This window comes from Corythoichthys intestinalis, chromosome 16 (genome assembly GCF_030265065.1).
Source record: "Corythoichthys intestinalis isolate RoL2023-P3 chromosome 16, ASM3026506v1, whole genome shotgun sequence".
Taxonomy (NCBI): Eukaryota; Metazoa; Chordata; class Actinopteri; order Syngnathiformes; family Syngnathidae; genus Corythoichthys; species Corythoichthys intestinalis.
The window spans coordinates 50543910-50569779 of NC_080410.1; the positions used below are offsets into that span (position 1 = coordinate 50543910).

At 39.4% G+C, this 25870-nt stretch overlaps 1 protein-coding gene and 1 long non-coding RNA gene across 11 annotated transcripts in view; one reads left to right on the forward strand and one right to left on the reverse strand.

The window, feature by feature from the left end:
* The window catches only part of LOC130931967 (BAH and coiled-coil domain-containing protein 1), a 221457-nt gene that overhangs the window by 85187 nt on the left and 110400 nt on the right, over positions 1–25870 (reverse strand). For all 10 annotated transcript variants that reach the window (XM_057861248.1, XM_057861249.1, XM_057861246.1 and 7 more), the window contains one exon: positions 12499–12681. In XM_057861248.1, coding sequence (XP_057717231.1) covers positions 12499–12681 — 183 coding nt within the window. The remainder of the gene's footprint in view (positions 1–12498; positions 12682–25870) is intronic.
* LOC130931969 (uncharacterized) lies at positions 8080–14711 on the forward strand. Its single transcript, XR_009067336.1, has 3 exons — positions 8080–8142; positions 14032–14164; positions 14236–14711. It is a non-coding gene; the product is annotated as an uncharacterized LOC130931969 (long non-coding RNA).

The following is a 25870-nucleotide window of genomic DNA, read 5'->3' on the forward strand; positions in this document are numbered from 1 at the left end:
CAACTACGGTGGCATAAAATATCGTTCGGGGGGTGCGACAGTAAAGGTGAAGTCGACAGTTTTAACCATTATGGAGTAATTTTGCCATGTCGTACTGAATAAATGCATTTTTATTAGTTCATATTCCATTTAGCACAAGACTGTTATTTGTCATGACCAAACCATTTATTTAGCAATTGGGGAAAATACTTCGATAAAAAGAATATCCTGTAAAAATATCGGAGAAGAGCGACTGAAACAATGACATTTTGCGTCTCTCTTTGTCGCATTTTCCTCCTTCTGAATAATTCCCCCTCAATGGGTTGAATTCTAAATCAGATGAAACCGTGACCCTGCCGACGTCATCCTCCTGTTGGGGACGCTAGAGCCCTATAATGGTAGGCGTGGCTAAACGGCGGATTAAAAGACTACCGTAATTTTCGCTACTTTTTTCCCTCATTTTGAATCCTGCGGCTTATAGTCCAGTGCGGCTTATTTATTGATTTATTTGGGTTAGTAGGTAACACTTTATTTGACAGCAGTACTATATAACTGCCATCAGACCGTCATAATTATGACATGATTATGACACTATCATGGGAATTGATGAATGAATTAATGTTATTAAGTATCATCTGGAAAATTTTGTCACCAACACTCCATTTGTGTCCAGCTCAGATCTTATACATCCATTCAAAAGTGAGTTAATTTTACATCTGTCATAAGCATTTATTAATGCTCATCATGGTATGATGAGCATTAATCATTATTATGATGGTCTTATGACAGGTTTATGGCGTCACTTTCAAATAAAGTGTTACCAAATACGACTTAATGAAACAACTGGGAGAGTAACTGAAGAAATAATTAGCAGAGACCATGAATATTGATTGTTATTTACATCTGTAGCACTGCAATGCATGCTAGGAGGCATAATGTACAACAACAGTGTTGACAGCAGATGGTAACAGAGGTTGACTGTCTCCCCCAAGGGAGCAGTGATAGCCAAATGAAGCTTCTTGAAGTAATGAAGCTTTGCAGCCAATTGGTTCAAAGCTTCATGGTGGTTCATTTGGTCTTATGATGCCGCTGTCCAATAAAGTGTTATCTTTTGGTGTAAATATCCCATAATTCAGTGAGGACAGCTGCGGCTTATTGTCCAGTGCGGCTTATCTATGAACAAATGCCGTTTTCTTGTCAAATTTGGTTGGCGGCGGCTTATAGTCAGGTGCGCATTATAGTCCAGAAATTACGGTAATTTCTCGTCATCTGCGCTTTGCCAAATTGTTGTATATTGTCAAATTGTCTCAGAATATGATGCTAATTCACATAATTATGCTATTTATGACTTTTTTTAATCCTGTCGTACGCACTTTAAGCTCGCATTTTCAGCCTCAGGTCGGTCGTTAAAAAAAAAAAAAAAACAAGAATATTTTTCAAGTCACACCCACTCGGTTCCGCCGGTACCCTGAGAGAGGAGTCGGCGTTACGTGGTAATTGTCGAGCTCGTTTGACGACTCGCTTTTTATGCAAAACACGCAAAAAGACAATATGCAATTATGTTGAGGAGAGAACAGCTGAATGCTGCTGATGAACGGTCTGGATTCAATCATACCCTTAGTGCGTTATATGCTATTAAAGCGCAATACAGATAATGGCCTCCATTGCCTAGCGAGTAATAATCCTGCTCGTAATCACCTCCATTACTTTTATTAGGCTTGGCATTATCATCATCACTCTTATTAATATTAGTCTACTTTTCCACAAGAATCAAATATCTTGGACAATCAAACTGTGGAAAGAAACACTCCAGCTTTTACTTTGGAGAGAAAATAATTTGGATCTTCTCGTGACAGTATCAGCGCAGGACTTTTAGGTGTGTTCAGGAGGGCATTCAAAGTTTATGTCCTATAAAAACGCTCTTTATGCCCTATAAAAATGCTCTTTATGTCCTATAAAAACACTTGCCCCTCCCAATCATAAGGGATTGGACGTCAAGCGCCGTCTTCGGTAACCAATAGCCAAAAATAAACTTGTTCGGCCCACATGAAATCTAATTGCTATAAATGTGGCTCGCCTGGTCTATATAACCCAGTACTTCTCAAATAGTGGGGAGCCATGCCGGAGGTGGCGCATATGACCTCAGGGAAACACTTTTTTGCCGTACTACAGTAAAGTGTACTTGCACACCCACTCAGTGGGTGGCAGTGGCGCTCTCGTTTTCAGAGTGTGCGTGGTATTTTTGAACCAAACAAGAGCACACAGCAAAGCACACTGGAGATATGAAGAGCTAGACGAGGATACATTGCTGGCCCAAAGTATTGGCACCCCTGCAATTCTGTCAGATAATGCTCAATTTCTCCCAGAAAATGATTGCAATTACAAATGTGTTGGTCGTAATATCTTCATTTATTTTGCTTGCAATGAAAAAACACAAAAGACAATGGAAAATAACTGAAATCATTATCATTTTAGTAGGGCTGTCAAACGACGAGTTAATTACAGCTTAAAAATTAATTAATCGTAATTAATTGCAACCTCCGCGACCCTCGTGAGGAAAAGCGGCATGGAAAATGAATGAATGAATGAATAATTAATCGCAATTAAAACCACCTATAAAATATGCCATATTTTTCTGTAAATTATTGTTGGAATGGAAAGATAAGACACAAGATGGATATTTACATTCAACATACGGTACATAAGGACTATTTGTTTATTATAACAATAAATCAACAAGATGGCATTAACATTATTAACATTCTGTTAAATCGATCCATGGATAGAAAGACTTGTAGTTCTTAATAGAAAAATGTTAATGCCTTAAATCTTAAAATCTTAATGTTTTCGTTTTCATAAAATTTGTAAAATTTTCAATCAAAAAATAAACTAGTAGCCCGCCATTGTTGATGTCAATAATTACTTACTCAATGCTCATGGATGCCTATAAAATCAGTCGCACCCAAGCGCCAGCAGAGGGCGGCAAAACTCCATAAAACACAACAAGTGAGCGTTTCAATGTGTACTGTCATTTAAAACTCTCTGAGCGGGGCATCTGCGTTAATTGTGTCAAATATTTTAACGTGATTAATTAAAAAAATTAATTAACACCCGTTAACGCGATAATTTTGACAGCCCTACATTTTACACAAAACTCCAAAAATGGGCCGGACTAAAGTACTGGCACCCTTTGAAAAATCATGTGATGCTTCTCTAATTTGTGTAATTAACAGCACTTGTGATCTACCTGGCGGTGGCAACAGCTAAATAACACTTGCAGCCAGTTAAAATGGATTAAAGTTGACTCAACCTCTGTCCCGTGTCCTTGTGTGTACCACATTGAGCATGGAGAAAAGAAAGAAGACCAAAGAACTGTCTGAGGACTTGAGAAGCAAAATTGTGAGGAAGCATGGGCAATCTCAAGGCTGCAAGTGTAAAACCCAGGGCACTGTGGCTAACCACTCTAGATGTGGACGGAAAAGAAAAATTGACGAGAGATTTCAACGAACGATTGTGCGGACCGTTGATGAAGAACCTTGACTAACATCCAAACAAATTCAAGTTGTCCTGGAGTCCCAGGGTACAGGAGTGTCAACCCGTACTATCCGTCGTCATCTGAATGAAAAGGGACTCTACCGTATGTAGCATGTGTAGCATTTGGCTTTGACTTTTAACACAGTAGGAGACGAGGAAACACCTGTTCGCTGGTTTACTGATGTAACACGGACAAAAAGGAACAATTCTTAGCAATATTCGGCAGGTTTTCACTGAAAAACAATCAATATGATCGGGGTCTAATGTCTTTAAGTGACGTCTGAATTGATTTGGCTTCCCGCTGTCCGCTGCAACCGTTTTTAGACACAGTAAACAGACTGGAGTATTCGACTGAAAATTCTATCGAATAATCGAGTAATCTGATAAAATATATATATTTTTAGGTAGAGAGCAATTATAAATATACATGAGAAAACAAGACATTTAATCTAATATTGAACCATTTTTAGTCAATCAATGTCTCTATTTTCTATTCAGATTGTTGAAACTAGGGCTGCAGCTATCGATTATTTTAGTCGTCGATTAATTAGTAGTCGATTAATCGATGAACTAGTTAGTGCAAATAATCGAGTAATCGGATAAGGAAAAAAATAAATAAATAAAAATACATGAGCTGAGCCTCGAACGTTATAAAAAATAAATAAGGATCTATGTAGAACAAAAGAACAATGGCTAACTTACATAGCAAAAGCCCGCTATCTTAAATGCTCTAACAAATGGTTCAGACATATATGCCCCCCCCCCCAAAAAAAAGCCTAAATATACCAATAATTGAAATTACGAATGCATTAGAAAAAACATTAGCTCAAAAATAAACTTGGCTTATGTTGGTCTTACCATGAAGCAGCTGGATTCAGCCATGTGAAATGAGGCAGACTAAAGGGCAGTTTATCCACCTAAATAAATAAAACTATAGGCAAACACTTTCAAAATAAACCATTACAACGCCACTTTAAATAAATAAATACTCGAAGCAGCAAAATTTAATTTGAATCTTTTTTTTCTAATCGAATACCCGAGTTAATCGATTAATCGTTGCAGCACTAATATTGTCTTCGTAACTTAATGATGCTAATCAATTTGAATGTGTTTTTATTGATTGACTTTTAGTATCAAATGGTCAAAAAATGTACCTTGAGTTTATTTTTACAGTTTGGATGTGACTTTTTTTTTTTTTTTTTTTTAATTCTGTCAAATCAAAACAAAAAAATCCTTTAAGTCTTTTCTGTTACTAACAAAACAATGTTAATAAAGTTATACTTTATTCTCAGTTGAGCTATATTACTTGTTTCCTTTAATATAAAAAATACACAATGTTATGCAGAGGTGTACTTAAAATAATAATTTTAGAGACAAATGGTACCGTTTACAGTAGTCTTCCTTTGGGGGGGTAACAGAAAATAAATGAGACACACTGATATAACCGAATGGAAGTAACTAACTTCTGGTAAAGTCAAAATCTATAATAAGAGTTTGGAACTTTACTCACTTTGCTAAGCACACTGCTATTATAACAAAGAAAAGCTTACTATTGCTTTATGTGGGCTGCCACACCTCTGCTCACTAACAGCTGGAGTCATTCAAAATAATTAAAAGGGAGATGATTGAAATACTAGCAGTCTGTCAAACTTCAAATGTGCAAGGAAGATGCGCCATCATCACATAATTAAAAACAGATTGGCCGCGACGAGCCAAAATAATTAACTCCAGATTTGAAACAACTTGCAATTTGACCTCCAAAGTCAGAATTTGACCCGTTATTTATTTCTTTTTTTAATGTTTTTAAATTTGTGCTTTTTCACAGCACTCAAAAATGTACCAGTTTGGCTAAAACGAAAATGGGATAACATCAGAGATCGCAAGCGTAACGAAAATTTTTACACAAGTAAGATTAGTTTTACTTCAAAATAATATTACTCAAGTAAAAGTAAAACTAGTCATCCAAAAAATGTACTCAAGTACGAATAAAAAAGTATCCAGTGAAAAGAATACCCAAGTAATGAGTAACATTGTGAGTAACTGCTTAATATGCTTGATTAAAAAATAAAAATAAAAAAATTAAGTGGTACTTTTTTCTCAGCACAAAGTTATCTAGATGAACTGGTATTATAATTAGGGTTGTTCCGATCATGTTTTTTTGCTCCCGAACCGATCCCGATCGTTTTAGTTTGAGTATCTGCCGATCCCGATATTTTCCGATCCGATTGCTTTTTTTTTTTTTGCTCCCGATTCAATTCCTATCATTCCCGATAATTTTTCCCGATCATATACATTTTGGCAATGCATTAAGAAAAAAATGAATAAAACTCGGACGAATATATACATTCAACATAAAGTACATAAGTACTGTATTTGTTTATTAGGACAATAAATTCTGAAGATGGCATTTACATTATTAACATTCTTTCTGTGAGAGGGATCCACGGATAGAAAGACTTGTGACTTTGTATATTGTGACTAAATATTGCCATCTAGTGTATTTGTTGAGCTTTCAGTAAATGATACTGAAGGCCATGCCCAAATGCATGATGGGAAGTGGAACCATGACTGTGCGTAGTGCTACCAATTGATATATTTTCTCTGCATTGGGAAATAACATAAGGTGTTAAGAAAAAGATCAATTGCTACCTTGCTTCCCCACATTGCTTCCCATGATATTTCTAATTGAAGGGAGAGGGATTGTAAGGCTTTAGCCAATTAAAATAAGACTCCAAACGCTGCCAAAATTCACTCTACTCATTTTACGCTGCCTTTTAGCTCTCTATATAGGCAAAACGGCGCCATTACAGATGGAGCGCGACAACGCGTGAGTGGGTCGTGCAGCGCATGCATTAATTGCGTTAAATATATGTGAAGTAGCTTACACACTAAATGCTGCTCCTCATTTGCCCACTGACAGGCAGCAGCACTCTAAGCAATATTACCCCGTGTGACCTTTACTTCCAATTTTCTAAAATGGCAATAATCAACAATAAAAAAAAAGAAAGTTGGCTTCAAGGATGGGTGGAAATTGGACTATTTCTTCAGTAAAATATCCAACAACTGTGTCTGCCTCATTTGCAAAAAGACAATCGCTGTTTTTAAGCCTTTACTGCCAAATGTATCACATTTGATACACCTAAAATTTCATGATTTTGAGAGTAATTCAGAATTTTGACATTTCTTTTTGAAAAAACATGAGAAAACAAGACATTTCATCTAATCTTGAACCATTTTCAGTCAATCAATCTCTTTATTTTCGATGTACTGTATATTGTTGAAAACAGCCAACAATTGCATCTCAGATGTAACTAAAACAAAAAAAAAGACTAATTCACTGCTTAACTCAAAAAACTTGTAGATCTTATTTAAAAAAAAATATATATATATATATATATATACATATATCTTACCTAAAAATGCCGTTACGCTTGATAACACACATCACTTAAAAGTTAGGATTTTTTTCCCACGTGTTTCTATTGAATTTCTATTTGTGTCAAGCCATTTTTAAGTTCTAGTTAAGTTTTAAGTTAGTCTAAACTCTAAGTCCTGATAGGATTTGAAGTTTTTGCAGTGTTCAAAATAAATATATGATACAGGCTGTATTGGTGCACATTAGGGACCAGTGCTATTTGGTGTTTTATCCAGCAATGACTACTGAAAATTGATAGTTAGCATTATTGAGTTTATATTTTACACCCTCATCACTCCACAACGCTATGTTATGTTAAAGCCTGTATGTAAGACACGTTAGCCACGGATCGAAAGTGGTCATAATTAATAGAAACCTAGCCCTCCGCAGGGCTAACGTTACGTTAGCAAGGTACATTGACATTAATCTTTTTTATTAGCGCTTAGCGCTCTTTATTAGCGCTCTACTGCTTTAAGATGGCAGCTGTTTACTAACGCTGCCCAGACGCAGCCGAGTCTGTCATTTCGCATCTAGTTCAACATACATGTGATCTCTATGACACTCATCAGACGCTACCTGCTGCCAACGTAGCATCGTGCGGGCTAGTATTTAGCAACGTCGGCGTCGTTTGTAACGGCTGTCGGTTGCAGTAAGTTTTTTTTTTTGCTTCTTCCTCTACGCACGTGACATCTACGCGTTGTCCCGCATTAAAAGTAGTCCGAGCAAAACGTGATGCTTAGAGCTGTCAAACTAAACGATTACTCGAGGTGAATAAAATTACTCAGATCAGTTTTTAAACTCGAGTTACTCGAGTTGCTCGAGTTTTCGTTTCAGCTCTAATGCAGTTATTGCAATTTTGTTGTTTTATCACATAGATTGGTTTATTTACATTTCAAAAACCAGAAGCCATTCATTTACGAATGTGATTGCACTTTAGTGTTTATATTTAAATATTCAGATATTAACCCATAAGAACCCACGGTGGCGCCAGGGTCACAAACACTTTGAACGCCTCAGTCTCTTTGATATAAAGCTTTATGTCTGACTTCAACTCATTAAAACCCTAAGCGGCACATACGGAACATCCTGTTGTGAAGATCATGTGATAATCATGTGGCTCTGTCAGGAAGTAGTCTCTCCAAAATGGTGGTTCTGCTGGTGTGCTGACTTCAAGGAACCAGACAATTTCAAAAAGTTGTTATTTGATACTACAGGTAATTTCAAAGTCGTTTGACACTTGTAATGCTTTGATAACATGTCCTACCTTACATTCAACTTGGTCTCACCATATTTATTGAATAAATTAATATCAAACCAAAGTGGGAAATATCGCTGTGACATAAATGTCACATCGGGCTTTCAGCCCCAAAATCAGAATGAAGAGATTGATGTGACCTATTTGTCACAATAGCAGAAATGGTAATAATCCACCGAATTAATTTAGTAGTATCTGTTATATTCAGTTCATATATGTTCTGCTTGTCAAAAGTGTACTGACCGAACAAAAATATAAAATAATGGTGAAGTATTTTATTTGTGTTACAAAACAATTTTTACAATTTACTATCTTATGCTGATCCCACAAAAATGCAAATGGATAGCTCAGATGAAGTCCCTGATAACCCTCTTTACAATCCTACCAAGAAAGACATGGAGAGTGACGAGTCAAGTCAGTGTTATGAATTAGGCAATAGTGAATTAAAATAAAATAGGTCCAACCTAGGCAAAAAAACAAGAAGCAGAAGGAACTGTCCAAGGTAGAAAACACCTTTCTTGGAGGAGCAAACCTTTTGAAACCCCTGAGTGCACATTCAAAGGACTACATGTCACACCTCCAGACATTCTTCGTAGTCCTCTTGAGTACTTTAGAAAGTTCATAACAACAGAAATGCTTGAATTACTCAAAGAACAAACACATTTGTACAGTGTACAAAAGTCGGAAAAGCAAAACAATGTGAACACCACTGTAAAAGAACTGGAAATCATGATTGGTCTTTAACTGCGAATGGGTCTTTGTCAACTGACAGGAAATTGTGCGTACTGGGAAAATGACACAAGATGTCCCATGGTTGCTGAGGTCATGTCACATAATCGTTTTCAGAACCTGCTGGTCAATTTATATTTCACTGACCACACTGACTTATCAATCAGGCAAGCAGAAGATAAGTGTTGGAAGATCCGGCCATGGTTGGATATGTTTCGCAAACAATGTCTGGATATCACTCCGGAAGAGCACAACTCGATTGATGAGCAAATGGTGTCATTCAGAGGGACACACAGTCTAATAAGAAAGTATGTGAAGGGCAAGCCCCATCCTTGGGGGTTTAAAATTTGGAGTCGCTGTTCTTCCTCAGGAATCTTTTATGATTTTGTCGTGGTCAAGCTTTGTGAAACTCTTCCGTCAGACCAGAATTACAAAGTGTTTGCCGACAATCTTTTTTCTTCAGCACCGCTGGTGCTCAACCTTCTTCAACGAAAGATCTACTTTGTGGGAACTCTGCGTGGCAATCGCTTGGCTGGGTGTCAGCTTGAAGATGAGAAAAGTCTTGCCAAGACAGGAAGAGGATCTATTGACGCCAAGGTGGAAAAAAGAAGAAAGGCTGGCCATTGTCAAGTGGTATGACAACAAATCTGTTACCTTGATCTCATCCTACTGTGTAGTTGAGCCTCAAGATACCGTCCGACGCTGGAGCAAAGCAGACAAGAAATTTTTAGAGGTCAGATGGCCACACATTGTAAGGGAGTACAACACGCTCATGGGAGGAGTAGATCTCCTTGATGGATGCATTGCAAGGTGCAAGTACCACATGAGGTCACGGAGGTGGTACCTGTACTTGTTCTGGCACAGCATCATGTTAGGTCTGGTTAATGCAGGGTTGATCTACCGCCGTGACTGTAAACTACTTGGTGTCAAAAATACACTGCGACAAAAGAGCTTCCAGGCGGAAGTTGCCACTAGCCTCATTCTTACGCAGACACGAAGAGGCCGACCATCACTTAGCGAAGCATCTCCGTCACCACCCCCACCCCCCAAGAGAGTTCGTGTTGGAGTTCCAGATGATGTTCGCTTTGATCAAGTTGCACACTGGCATCTGAAATGTGAAAAACGTGGACGCTGCAAACTCTGCAAAGTTTACGCAACTACCACCCTCTGTGAGAAATGTGATGTGTGTCTTTGCCTCACCGAGGAACGAAACTGTTTCAAGTTTTACCATTTGGCATAGGCTAAAAGGCTTGTCCGATACTCAACAGAGGAACGAACTTTGAACATTTTTCAGACATGGTGCTGATGATGTGGGTTCTATTTCTCATCAGCATTTTTATTTATTTGCACATCTAATGTTTACAGGTTTGTTGTTCCGTTCTCTGTACCCATGGTAGCTTGTTAAATGCCCCAAAATAAGCAGTATTATTTATTTTTGATACAATTCCAATATTTATTTTTTTACACTAAGCAAAGCTAAATAATTTTATGTTAAATCTTGTTATTAAAGTCAGAGCTTTGATATGTGTTGTTAAAATGCAAATAAAAAGGCAGTTTACATGTTGCTGAGCACTAAAAATGGTCATGTTTACTTACTGTTAAATTAAGAACATCTTTACTACTAACGCCCAATGTGGCAAATATGTAACAATGCAGATCTATGGTATGAAAAACTTTTATTTTGAAAAAAACATCAAAAATGTGTTTCATGTGGTCCACTTGGTCTGTGGTATACACCACATAATTTTCATGCAAGGAAAAATGGGTCTGGGTTCTTATGGGTTAAGATTTGAATGAGGCAAAATAACATGCGTTTTCTCTCAAATATATTGTTATAATCATTTGTTTCGGATGTACTGTAATTATTTTCTGTATAAAAATTAATTTGGTGTTCAAAAAATCTTTTTTCAAACTTGAGTCTTGAAAAAGAGGGGGTCGTCTTGTAATCAGGGCCGTCTTATATTTGGGCCAAAACGGTAAATTTGTTTGGCTGCTTTATTAATCAGGAATGCACGATGCATTGATAATCGTGATCGTCGTCAATACCGTGACTAGATGTGTGCGAAATTTCCGATTCTTAGATTGTTCGCGATTCGGCCGTGGAAGATTCGAGAACGATTCACAAACATCCAAATTACGATTATTGAAAAGTGTCATGTAAAGCGGAAGTAAAACACACTCAGCGCGCTGCGCGGTCTTCGGGACGCAATGAGGAACGGAGCGAGAGTAGCTAAACATCATGCTTGTCATTACCCGGCCCATCGGGTAATGCCAATAATCAACTCATGCCACGAGATAAAAAAACACAACAACATACCTGACTTCTGCCGACAGCTGCTACAAAGCACATCCTCATAATGTTACGGTAGATATCATTTATATAGGACTAGATACAATATAGATTCGGTAGCGTTAGCAGCACATCTACATACAGCTAGATGCGGGCGTTAGTAAACGGCCGCCATCTTAAAGCAGTAGACTTCCCTGCAAGGCTGTTGTAGCGAACCTTCCAAGCGAACCTAATTAACTTTTTATCTAAAATACTCCTAAATCGGTAAAATATTGACTTGAATTTATCTTTAAAATAGTATTAAAACTTTCACATGTCGAAAGTAGACCAAAGGGAAATTATGGAATAACAGGAGCAATTTTAACAACTTTAACGGTTGATTGACAACATTAAATTAATTGAATGTAGTTTAAAGCTGCTGATACAGAATGGGGATTTGAGTATGTTATTTATTGTTTTTAACTGTTAACTTGATACTGAAATAGTCGTTTACTTAAGCCTGCGAGGCTTTTTTTTTTTTTTTTAACGGTTTTTGTAACAAATGTACAAAACATTAGCAGCTAATAGGGAGGGGGGGGGGTCATAAATAATCGATTTATAATCAAATCGTAGCCTCTTGTAATCATAATCGAATCGTAGCACCCTGAATCGTAATCGAATGGAATCATGGGTTCCCAAGATGGCACACCCCTACTATTGACACCTACTAGTATGGAAGAATATTCTATGGTTACGCAACCATCGGACAGCACATGCACCAGATTTTGCACAGTTGCAGCTTCATTTTCAAAAAACATTTTTACATCAATTAGGTGAAAGTGGATGTTTTTCCACTGCACACCAGACACTACGCAACGGCAAAGTGTGATGAGAACACTATATTAGAGGAAATGAACGTTTTTATCATATGATGGGAAGCAGATTTGATATCATACAACAGAAGTACAGTTTGAAAAATTCACATGTACTGTGTTGTTTTGATGCTGAGCGTTGGGAGAGACGACTGGCAAAGTGTTTTGCTAGGCTGTGCTTTTTTTTTTTTTTACCAGAAGCGTTTCAGCGGACGCCAATGCCTCAAGATTCCCCGGCTGAACTTTTGACTCTCGTGGCCCGGGCCAGAAATCGTGGCACTTGCTTTCCGTCTCAAACATCCTGGGCCCCGGGCCTATTTGATTTAAGTAAAAGGGTGCTAGCCTGCCAATGACAAGACGTGCCGTGCAATCACAGCCTAAAAATAAAGAACAATGGCACCCGGAGGGATAGAATTAGGTGTGTGTGTGTTTATGCATACAATACCTTCATGCGAATGAGAGAACCAGATTTGCGACGCGCTGGCATGGGGTCCGCCCCGGAAGGAGGGCGAGGAAGGCGAGGAAGGCGGCCGGGAATGGTGTGACGGGTGGGAAGGGGGAGAGCCCAGACTGCTAGCCAAAAAGGTCCCCATGAAGGAGGCCGAGGAATTTCCCATCAATCCGCTGCCTGCACACAGGAGACAAAACTCACGGTTATTCATTAAATTCAAGGATGCAAACGCCAACTTGAAATTCTTCCAGTTTCAGGTACAAAAAATCTTGACGCTTATCCATTTTGTAGAAACAATTGCTAATAACCTGACTCTTAATGATTCAATTGGTTTCAGAAATGGCTCATATGAAAGCTAAGACCCTCCCAAGTGATGTTGAATGTACAAAAATATATTTGTTTCACTGAAAAAAGATTCATCATTTAATGAAGACATAAAGGTCAAATTTTGGCAAGACAAATGTTTGGTCGCCTACAGAAAGTAGTGTGAAAATTCAACAAAAAAAAATGGGACTTCAAATACAAAAATATGTTGCATAACATAAGCGAATTAAGTAATGGTGCTGTGAGATCCAAATTTAATATTTTGTATGACTTCCATGGGCTTCGGCAAGGATTCATACAATTTATTGATGAAGTCATCAGGAACATCAAAGAAAGCAGTCTTGCATGCCTCCCAGAGTTAAGCAACATTCTTGGGTTTCGTCTTCCATGCTTCCTCTTTCATCCTGCCCCAGACATGCTCAATGATGTTCATGTCTGGTGACTGGGCTGGCCGGTCTTGGAGGATCTTGATTGAAGTATGCGATGGAGCACCATCCTGCTGCAGAATTTGTCCCTTTTTATGGTTAGGAATGTAAGAGGCAGCTAAGATTTGTTGGTATTCCAGACTATTTATGTTGCCTTCCACCCTGCAGATCTCTCACACACCCCCATACTGGATCTAACCCCAGACCACAATTTTGCTATCACCAAACTTCACTGTTTTCTGAGTGAATCTCAGATTCATGTGGGCTCCAGTAGGTCTCCTGCAATATTTGCGGCGACTGTGGTGTAATTCAATGGAAGATTCATCTGAAAAATCCACCTTTTGCCACTTTTCCAGCGTCCATCCTTTTGACAGGCTGTGGGCCTTGGCAAATGCCACACAGTTTTTTAATTGTCTGCACCCTGAGAGATCTGCAGGGTGAAATAGCAACAAATCTTAGCTGCCTCTTTGCTGCCTCTTACATTCCGTACTGTAAAAAGGGACAAATTCTGCAGCAGGATGGCGCTTCCCAAGTCTCTACCTCACAAATCTACCCACAAATCTACCTCAAAGTTCCTCAAGGCAAATAAGATAAAGATCCTCCAGGACTGGCCAGCCCAGTCACCAGACATGAACATCATTGAGCATGTCTGGGGTAGGATGAAAGAGGAAGCATGGAAGACGAAACCCAAGAATGTTGATGAACTCTGGGAGGCATGCAAGACTGCTTTCTTTGATGTTCCTGATGACTTTATCAATAAATTGTATGAATCTGTTAGGGCCTCTGCCCTCCTTTCTAATTACAGGTTAGACGGGTGGAGCGGCCGCAGCTGTGAGCAGTTACAATCAGCCAGCTTTAAAAGACCAGCAGACGCACCATCACGTCGCCAGATCAACTCGTCTAGCCCTGCTGTCAGTTGTATCCCGCCTTACTTACATTTTTGTCTTCTACTCTCAGCTCACGATTTTTGCTTTTGTCCCAGGACCTGTTTACGCACGCCCCTTGTCGGATCTCCACGCCTGATTCCCCCCGAGCTTTGCCTGCCTCTCGTCGGTCTGGATCTCGCCAGCAACGCTCAAACAATAAACAAAACATTTGGTTTTAGGACTGTCAAAATTATCGCATTAAAGGGCGGTAATTAGTTTTTTTAATTAATCACGTTAAAACATTTGACGTATTTAACGCACATGCCCCACTCAAACAGATTAAAATGACAGCACAGTGTAATGTCCACTTGTTACTTGTGTTTTGTCGCCCTCTGCTGGCGCTTGGGTGCAAATGATTTTATGGGTTTCAGCACAGTGAGCATTGTGTAATTATTGACATGAACAATGGCGAGCTACTAGTTTATTTTTTGATTGAAAATTTTATTAAAACGAAAACATTAAGAGGGGTTTTAATATAAAATTTCTAGAACTTGTACTAACATTTATCTTTTAAGAACTACAAGTCTTTCTATTCGTGGATCGCTTTAACAGAATGTTAATAATGTTAATGCCATCTTGTTGATTTATTTTTATAATAAACAAATACAGTACTTATGTACCGTATGTTGTATATATCCGTCTTGTCTTATCTTTCCATTCCAACAATAATTCACAGAAAAATATGGCATATTTTATAGATGGTTTGAATTGCGATTAATTACGATTAATTCATTTTTAAGGTGTAATTAACTCGATTTAACATTTTAATCGTTTGACAGTGCTAACATTTTTGTATTTGAAGTACATTTTTTGTTCAATTTTCACACGACTTTCTGTAGGCGACAAAACTTTTGTCTCGCCAAAATTTGACCTTGATGTCTGCGTCAAATGATAAATCTTTTTTCAGAGAAAGAAATACACTCACCGGCCACTTTATTAGGTACACCTGTCCAACAGCTCGTTAACACCTAATTTCTTATCAGCCAATCACATGGCGGCAACTCAGTGCATTTAGGCATGTAGACATGGTTTAAGACCACCTCCTGCAGTTCAAACCGAGCATCAGTATGGGGAAGAAAGGTGATTTGAGTGACTTTGAACATGGCATGGTTGTTGGTGCCAGGAGGGCTGGTGTGAGTATTTCAGAAACTGCTGATCTACTGGGATTTTCACGCACAACCATCTCTAGGGTTTACAGAGAATGGTCCGAAAAAGAAAAAATATCCAGTGAGCGGAAATGCCTTGTTGATGCCAGAGGTCAGAGGAGAATGGCCAGACTGGTTCGAGCTGATAGAAAGGCAACGGTGACTCAAATAACCACCCGTTACAACCAAGGTAGCAGAAGAGCATCTCTGAACGCACAGTACGTTGAACTTTGAGGCAGATGGGCTACAGCCACAGAAGACCACGCCGGGTGCCACTCCTTTCAGCTAAGAACAGGAAACTGAGGCTACAATTTGCACAAGCTCATCGAAATTGGACAATAGAAGATAGGAAAAACGCTGCCTGGTCTGATGAGTCTCGATTTCTGCTGCGACATTCGGATGGTAGGGTCAGAATTTGGTTTCTACAAAATGGATAAGCGACAAGACTTTTGTCCAGGACTGTATATACATATGATTATAAATGCGACATTGGATGATTTCTAGTGTGCCGCGGCAACCCAGTTGAAAAACACTGCAATAGAACATAAGGCTAAGCCCAATTCTTACAGGATTTCTCAATGGGAAAGTTTGTAGGACACTCAATTATGAAAATATTCCATCGCTGCAGTTAAATAGCAGGCTACGAAAATGTGGGGTAAGCCAAGGGTACGCTGGGTGTTCAGAAAGCATTTGTCCAGAAATACAAAAATGTCCATGTAGATTGAGAGGCTGTCTGCCTTCCAAGGCGTAATAATTAAGCGTGGCAGATTTGAATGCCGCCCTGGGGAGAAGGGTGAATGAGCATGGCAGCACAATGAGGGTGCGCGCTGACACAAGAGTCGTGGTCCTCTCTTTCTCTCCCCCTGTGGGCACGCAAAGGTCTCATCTCACAGCTGAGCACACGCTTTTCCAGGCTGGCTCCCTCTTGCTCTCACACACTTTTGCCTCTCTTCCCCAGTGTCATACCGACCGACCCTCTCCATTCTCTCATCGCTCCGTTCCACTTCCCTCATCTTCCGATTTCACAGCGGGAACAGGACAATTCAACTCTTTATTTCGACTCGAGTTAAATTTAGACCGTTTTCTTGGTCCCGTCTCAATTGAAATAAATAGACTTGTGGTCGCTTTCCCATTTTTTCTAGTTATGTCATACTGCAATTCCTAAAATAGAAATTCGGTTCCTCCCAGGGTTCCAAATGTACTCAATTGAATCGACATACGCTAAGCAACAGATATGAATTCCGGGGCTTGTTTGTGTCTAGAAAATAGCTTTCGGGCTTTTACTCTGTGACCCAATAAAATTGACCCATTTCGCCTCTTTTGGGTCCTGCCCCACAATTATTGAACTCGTCTCTTATGTAGAGCCAGCAAACGACATACTAATATAAAAATGTTGAAAATCTTTTGTCTGTACTTCTTTATTTTCTTCCAAATGAGTCTTTTTCTTGTTCAGTTCGACCACACTACATTCAAATAATTTGTATCTCAAATCAACATTCTGTTTTTATGGTTGGAAATGCCATGAATCCGTTCCAACTAAGGTTACAGCTATCGATTATTTAACTAATCGATTAACCAATTGATAGTTAGTTCAAATCATAGACTTCATAATGTATTGACATAACGCATTCCCCTTTCACTGCGTCAAGCCTTCCCGAAGGGGGCCGTCCAACACTTCGCTTCATTTATTAGCAGTCGGTCACATGCAGCAATCCAACACCGGATTAAGGTTGAAAAAGTACAAAAGCTGTACCACATACAAACAGGAAGGATTGTCTCAGGAGTGATTTGTTCGAGGATTCAAGGTAATGATTATGTTTGTCATACCATGCATGCATTTTGAAATGTTGTGAAAAAAAATCAATGGGAGAAATTTGACGCTACAGCATTGGCATAGTTCGCAATATTTACGTAAAATAAATGCTAACTTTACGGGTTTTTTGTTGTTGTTGTTTTAACCAAGAATCGAGACTGTTTTACGTTCATATCTATAAGAATTCAGGGATTTAAGCATTTATTCACAAGTATTTTTACCAGAAAAGCTCTGTTTACATCAGGCGGCCGCTAGCTCCATTCACTAACAGACTAGCATTGTACTTCGACATATTTACGTAAAATAAATGCTAACTGCACGTTTTGGTTTTTTTTTTTCTTTTAACCATTAATCGAGACTGTTTTACATCCATATCTATAAAGAATTCGGGGATTTAAGCATTTATTCACCAGAATTTTCACCAGAAAGGTTCTGTTTACATCAGGCGGCCACTAGCTACATTTACTAACAGACTAGCATTGTATTTTGACTAGGGCTGTCAAAATTATCGCGTTAACGCGCGGTAATTAATTTTTTAAATTAATCACGTTAAAATATTTGACGCAATTAACGCACATGTCCCGCTCAGACAGTATTCTGCCTTTTGGTAAGTTTTACAGCAAGGCTTTTTGTGCTGCAGCACAACAGCGAACTCTTGTGGTCGCTTTGCGACATGGTTTATTTTTTTCTTGCCAGTTCATATAGCTGCACGACGTCTCGGGCTGACGCCTACGTTGTAATGTTGTGCTTATATGATCCTTGGACAAGATTTGTCCGTAAGTATGGTTGTTGTAAAGAATGTACATATTATGTATTTTTTGTATGAGACGCTTTTTGTTTATGTTTAGTGAACCTGTATAGCGTGCTAAGCTAACGTGGTTGCTAATGCAATGCTTGTGTACTTTTTTTTTTGTAGTTTTATGACGGTCTAAAGAGGACAATGGTTTGAGGCTATTTTATTAGGAAGAAGTCTGATTATTAAGGCGTCGTTCACTAGCTGTCTAGCTTTGGAAAAAGTAGACGCTTCGGAGTGAGGACAGCATAGACAGATTTAAATGACAGTAGAGTGAAATGCCCACTACAGTCCTTATGTACCGTATGTTGAATGTACAGTGGGGAGAACAAGTATTTGATACACTGCCAATGGATTTTCCCATTGGCAGTGTATCAAATACTTGTTCTCCCCACTGTATATATCCATCTTGTGTCTTATCTTTCCATTCCAACAATTTACAGAATATATATAATTTACAGAAAAATATGGCATATTTTATAGATGGTTTGAATTGCGATTAATTGCGATTAATTAATTTTTAAGCTGTAATTACCTCGATTAAAAATTTTAATCGTTTGACAGCCCTAATTTTGACATATTTACGTAAAATAGAGGCTAAATGCACGCTTTTTTCTGCTTTTAATCAAGAATTGAGACTGTTTCACGTCCAAATCTATGAAATATTCTAGGATTTACCGTAATTTCCCGAATATAAGGCGCACCCATGTATAATGCGCACCCCAAATTTACTTGTAAAATCTAGGGGAAATTATTGTACCCGTTTAGAACGCGCACCCTAATTTTAGCACCAATAAATAGAAGAATACAAGAAAACAGAGCTCGTGTACAGATACAGAGATGTCATTTTACTGACTGGTGAAACACAGCACAAGCATAGCACATTGGTAGTTCAAAACATTACCGTAAACTGACAATATTTACGGTAATAATATGATTTGACAACTTCTCCAACTTACCAGAATCTAGGAGAAAACAAAACATGTGACTTTTCTTTTAAAGGCTGCTGTATAACTTGCTCGTTTCCTCATGATGAATAAATCTTTCTTCCATGGATTGATACGGTAAAATGAAAGTGAGAACGAAAGTCGGAAATCCGAGAGCGCTCATCGCGGTCAACACGACAGTAACAAAAGGCACTATTGTTATTTGGGTTTGAGTTTCCCGAGGGACCGATATAGTTGACGGACACAGGAAGTGTGTGTCCTTACATTTGTTATGGTCCGAATTGCGGAGCTGCAATAAACGTCGACTCAAATGAGTTCAAGAAACTAAATTCTGTGCTTTATGAAGAGTGAAAAAAGCAGAATTTAACACAGACGAAATCATTCGGCCGATTAGAGTGAAGTATTACCGAAACAAAATGGTGACGTCACGTACCGTAATGGTCGGCAACGGGTCGCCGCATACGTTTCTTCAACACAACATGGCCGTGTCAATGAAAAAAAATCGGTTTATATATATATGTAATACATATATATTTCTGTCTCCATCCATGTACCCGTTTATAATGCGCACCATGAGTTTACAAGTTGATTTTGGGGGGAAAAAAAGTGCGCGTTATATTCGGGAAATTACGGTAAGTAGAGATGCACGATAATATCGGTCACCGATAATTATCGGCCGATAATGGCAGTTATGACGTCACACAGATTGTGGGGTGGCGTGGCTCAGTGGTAGAGTAGTTGTCCCCCAACCCAGAGGTTGTGGGTTCAATTCTCTACCCTGATGAACTCGTCTAAGTGTCCTTGAGCAAGACACTTAACCCCACGTTGCTCCTGGTGCTGCGTCACCAGTAGGGGGATGGTGAGATAGTGTAAAGCGCTTTGAGCACCTCGAAAGGTGGAAAAGCGCTATATAAGTATAACACCATTTACCATAACACCATAACAGATAATCCAGATAAAACGAAATTCAACCGATAATGCAATCCGATAATTATATACTTGATTTAGCCTCCAAATGTGCGCAATCAACAGTTTTGTCCAATTCTGCTAGTTTTAAGGAGGTGTTTTTGCAGTGTAGTAATGTGATATATGTTAAGAATGGCTTACTTTTAAAGACATTTTTGTGCAACTTGGGTGTTTACTCTCTAAGTAATTGTTGCCAAAAGTTTACCATTACACAATGTCATTGCCATTGTTTAGATGTTGGAATTTACTACTTGTTCACATTTGATGTGGGAAAAAAATAGCACTAAATTACATTTTTGCACAGTAACATTTGATCTTTGTATACTTTAACATTTTACATACATATTTGAATAGAATTATCAGCGTGACGTTATCGGTTATCGGGTGGACGGGGCAGGAAATTATCGGTTATCGATATCGGTTGAAAAATGTATTATCGTGCCTCACTAGATTTAAGCATTTACTCACAAGAATTTGCACCGGAAAAGCTCCGTTTCCATCAGGTGGCCAATAGCTATATTTACTAACAGACTAGCATTGTACTTCGACATATATACGTAAAATAAATGCTAACTGTACAGTTATTTTTGCTTTTAACCAAGATTGTTTTACATCTATATCTATAAAAATTCAGGGATTTAAGCATTTATTCACAAGAATTTCCAACGAAAAAAGCTCTTTGTCTGTGATTCCACTCCGTCAGCTTTGACGGCCTCGCCAACAATGCAGGCCCCTTATTTATCGACCCCGTGTTCTCTCAATACATTATGAAGTCTGAGGCTCAGTCCAAACAAAAAACAAATAAAAATCTGCTGGTATCTCAGAACTTGTGAGTCTGGTCCCTCGTATCTCAAGGCATCCCTGTACTAAGAGTCGAGTATCTTCTGCTGATTCAACACTATTTAACGATTTGAGTTCTTGTAAGAACAATTACATAATTCCTAGTTTCATATGTGACAAATGACTATGATCTTCAAGTTCCTTAAGTTTCAGACATTCATGTCCGCCATAATGATTGCACCAGCGCGAGTAGGTCCCTGGCTGCTGGAACTGCGTTTAACAAGACTGCAATGCGTAATTGACCATTTGTAACAACGCTGAATGTGGATGGGCTGATTGTCTATTATGCATTGTTCGGCAAAGCGCACTCATTAGCCAATGCTGAAATCGCGTTGCCGTTACGTGCCCACCCGAGTCGCACGACCGTGAAGCGTCACGCTTATGTATGACGACGGCGCTAGTGCCAACGTGCCCTTTCGTAGCTCGCTAACGTTCTAGATGATGGTGAAAGCCAAATATTTGACTTGATGAGACCAGCATTTGCACTGTGGTAAATTTCAGCATACACAAAAAATGTAGTCTGCCAAAGCCAAATCGGAATCTCGATTAAAATCTCAATTAAATGGAATTGAAAAAGAAGAATTATTTGTCCCCGGGGAACAATTCAAGAATCCACCGGAAATTAAAAATAATGGCTTTTTAATTCCTGTACTGATGGAACATTTGTGGTTTGCTTCCTGGCAATGGTAACAGAAATCTACCCACTGCTGCTTTCAACAATATTTTTTTTTGTGTGTTGCCGTAGTACACACAGGCAGGCTACTGTAATTTCACAGATATGGCCTTTCGGAATCAGAAAAGTTGAAATACTGTGTCATGCAGAATCCATTGTGATGTGAAAATTAATTTAACAAGCTTTTGACACGATTGTCTTGCCTTGGCTTTCTCTTCTTTGTACGATAACAAATACTGCCGCAGCTTTTTCAAACGAAGCAAAGTGGAATACGGGTATCGAGATACGAAAATGTTTTTTGAACCTTTTTCGCTTATGTTTGTCTATAAATGTAAACAAAGGAAATGTGCACATCACAAAGCTCTTGTATAAGCAACATGCAAGCGATATGAGATGAAATAGCTCGCAATGAATGCTGAAGTTAGCAAAAAGATTGCTAAAAGATAAGCTATGAGCTCAATTAGTCATGTGATAACATCTGTAGAACAGTAGTGGATGAAGTACTCACTTTTTTACTTCAGTTAGAGTACAGATGCAAATGAAAAAAAGTTACTTACAATTATCACAGGAAAAAAATGACTCAAAAGAACTTGCTTTAAAATTTACAAGTAAAACGTATTTTGCAAAAATGTAATACACATCTATACACACACACACACACACACACACACACACACACACACACACATATGGCGGAAACCACTCAGGTAACTTCAAGTTCCGCTCTGAGACCCCTAATTTGGCCAACTTTCAAAATTGCCCGATATACATGTGATACATCATTGGAAAGCTTAAAATCTCAATTTTTGGGGGGAAGAAAAATTTTGAATAAGAGGGTATTTAAAAAAAAAACATTTTTTAAACAGCAAAACCCTAACTGGAGGCGAGAGCAGAATTAAAGACGCCACGATTTTAATGAGATATTATGGCGTACATACCATGTTTTGATCCAAAAACTCTATGTAACCAAGTGTCAAGACACAGCTGTGAATGGCCACAGCCGGATTTTTGGGGGATTTTATGGGTGAAACATGGTGATATAACAAGGGTCACGATGCAGAAATCGCAGACAACACGGCGTGGTTGAGATTTTTTTTTTCATATAGTTACCCTTATAAACGTTATTTCTCAATTTTTTTTTGTTTGGATCGATTATTTATTATCTAAAATATCGGGGATAATGCGACAGTAACAAATAAAATACAATTATTACAATAATTATAAGGTAGATATCTGTGACTTTTTTACAGATGCCAAAGTTTTCATTGCGACGTGATTTGTTTAAAAGTAAAATATGCAAGTGAATAATTTTTTTAGTCGGTTTTTTTTAACTAATATTAGACATCAATTAATTATTCTAAGCTAAAAATGACAGACATTTTGAATTATAAATATAATTACTTACCTTTTTATTGCTAGGTTGAAACAAAAGCGGTTGCGTGACGTCTGTAAACGGGGGTTTTCATGGTAAAACGGACAAATTAAAAATTGTTCGGAGGCTTAGTGCGCCATGAGTCTGCTATGGCAGCATATAGACATATTGTTCTATCAAACACAACAGTTCTTTTGGCTTAAAATACAGCAGTTTATTTTAAAGAGGGGTGCAAGAGCAGAAACTGCTTTTTTAGTCTTGTCTGTGTTTTCCGCCATATACTGTATACGCCATAGGTCAGAAGCATATTTCACACACACATACATGTATATTATACATACACTGTATATACACACATATATTTACATATAAACATATATATACACAATGTGCGCATGCGCAACAGCGTACCGCATGAATGCTATTTTTAGACTGTAATGTTGCCATTTTAACGCGGAAGTGGGACATTATAGACACGCCCTCGCATACATTTCATGTTATTTCTGCTTGTTTTGTCCAGTAATCTTTCAAAAAAGAACAAGCCGGTCAACCACTGCTGCTATGGAACTTTTAGAAACGACTCTAGACATTACGACATTTGTAGGACGTTTTCTTCATCTGTGTCCCGAAACCAAAAAAGTGAAGAATGGATCAACTTGCGCTGACGTCCAAAAGACCAGTTTAACGTCAACAAGATGAAGCCATTCACATTTCATATGCAGTAAACATTTTGTTGGGGGCCATGGTTCTACAGAGCACGAAGAGGTAAGCCATTTTGATTTTTTAAACGTATTTGTTAGCGTGGTGTTTTGCCGTGCTGCTTCTGTCTGACAATGAATGACCTGGAAAAAATCCAAATAGTATCTGACTGCCACTGTTACATTTTCTGTTGTAAAAAAAAAACGACTTTAGTAAGGGGAAGTGTTAATAAATTATAGAATTAGGGATTGTTATTGATGAAAAAATTTAAAGTGTTTGTTGGCTGTCACTGAGAAGTGATCGCTACACAAAAATAGCAAAGTAAATTGTCCCCAATAACGGTCAGAGACGTAAGACAACCAGGGGATATAATATATAAGAAAGACAGGGCATATGGTGGTAAACAGGACAATGCCATTGTCAGTGGCGTAAGGCAATGCACACAAGAAAAAGGTGTCGATAAAAAAGCTAACTCTCGATCAGTTCGGCTTGTCTTTTTCAGCCCTCGACACTCAAGCCATCTCTTTAACTGAACATTTGCATGTTCTTCCACATCTTTACCACTGTGCTCTGTTTCAACGACGTCATCTAAAGACCAGAAATACTGTGTCACACATACTTCTGGAAAGGAGCTACTGTTATTTCATAGTATTGTGGCATAGCAGTTCAGTGATGGGTGGTATTGCGTGGCAGCCTGCTGACACTCTACAACCTTTCTGCTTTGTACCCCCACCGTATCGCCTCCATCTCTGGTGCCACCTCAAATCACCCGAGCGCCTGCGGTTAAAGCCCTGTCACGGCTCCAAAACAGACAGGGGCGGGGGGATGGATTCTCGCCAGCATGGTTGCCAGGCACGCATCATTTAAAACACCCACAACTGCTGTACCGCGCTGCCATCTATACACCATCCTGCCCTGCTTTTTGCTCATTTCCCCTCTAGGTACCCAAGCCAACCCTCCTCAGTGCCTCCGGCTCACAAATCAGCTAATCCTCTTGCATTATTAACAGTGTCGCCCTGGATAGAAAGACATCGAGAGTGACAGCAAAGTCTTTTTGTGCACTGCAATGGGAAAAGGTGTCTCTGCAGGGAAGACAAGGGAGAAAACCTGGAAAAGGAGTGTCAAGCCGACAACCATTCATGGAAAAGCAGGGCTTGATGAGGAACGGTGGCCCCGACCAGATCAGACGTTGCATTCTGACATCATATCCTTAAATTGCAAGGTTTTGGTTTTCTTCAACCCTTACCGTGTCGCTTAAGGTCCACTTGTTTTTTCTGACAGCTTGAAGCGTTATAATTTTCTGGTTTTTGCTGAGAGAGATGAGCATGTTGCAAAAGTGGTCTGGAGTGTGTTGGTCATCTTGGAATCTGAATGAAGTGGTGATGAACGTGGTCGATTGGAGGTTATCAGAAGCTGAGTATGTTACCCCTTTTATAGGGCAAGTGACTATTTTGTCTATCCATTCATCCATTATCTGCCGCTTAATCCGGGGTCGGATAGCGGGGGTAGCAGCATTAGCAGTGAAGTTCAGCCACTTCAACCAGCTCCTCTGGCAGGATTCCAAGGCATTCCCCAGCTAGCCGAGAGACTGTCTCTCCAGCGTGTCCTGGGTCGTCCCAGGGGCCTCTCGCCGGTGGGACATACACAGATCACCTCTCCAGGCAGGCGTCCGAACCAGATGCCTGAGCCACCTCTGGTGGCTCCTCTCAACGCAGAGGAGTAACGGCTCGACGCAGAGTCCCTCCCACATTTCGGCCAGTCTTACCCGGGACCTTGTTCTTTCGGTCACGACCCACAGCCAAAGGTAAGGGTGGGAACGTAGCTCAACTGGTAAATTAAGCTCCTTCTTCACCACAACGCACCGGTGCAGAGTCCGCATCACTGCACCGATCTGTCTGGTGATCTCACGCTCCCTCCTGCCCTCACTCGTGAACAAGACCCCAAAACACTTAAACTCCTCCACTTAAGGCAGGATCTCATTCCCGACCCGGGGACGGCATGCCACCCTTTGCGACTGAGGACTATAATCTCGGATTTGGAAGTGCTGATCTACACCCCAACCGCTTCACACTTGGCTGCAAACCGTTCCAGTGAGAGTTGGAGATCACGGCTTGATGAAGCTAACAGCAGCACATCAACTGCAAAAAGCAGAGATGCAATGCTGATGCCACCAAACCAGAGCCTCTCAATGCATCGGCTGCTCCTAAAAATTGTGAGCATAAAAATTATGAACAGAATCTGTGGCAAAGGTCAATTTTGGCGGAGTCCAACCCTTACTCAGAACAAACTGGGTCTTACTGGACTTACTGCCAGCAATCCGGACCAAACTCTGGCATCGGTCGTACAGGGACCGAACAGCTCTTACCAAGGGGCTCGGTACACCGTACTCCCTGAGGGATAAGGTCGAACGCCTTCCACAAATCCACAATACACATGTAGACCG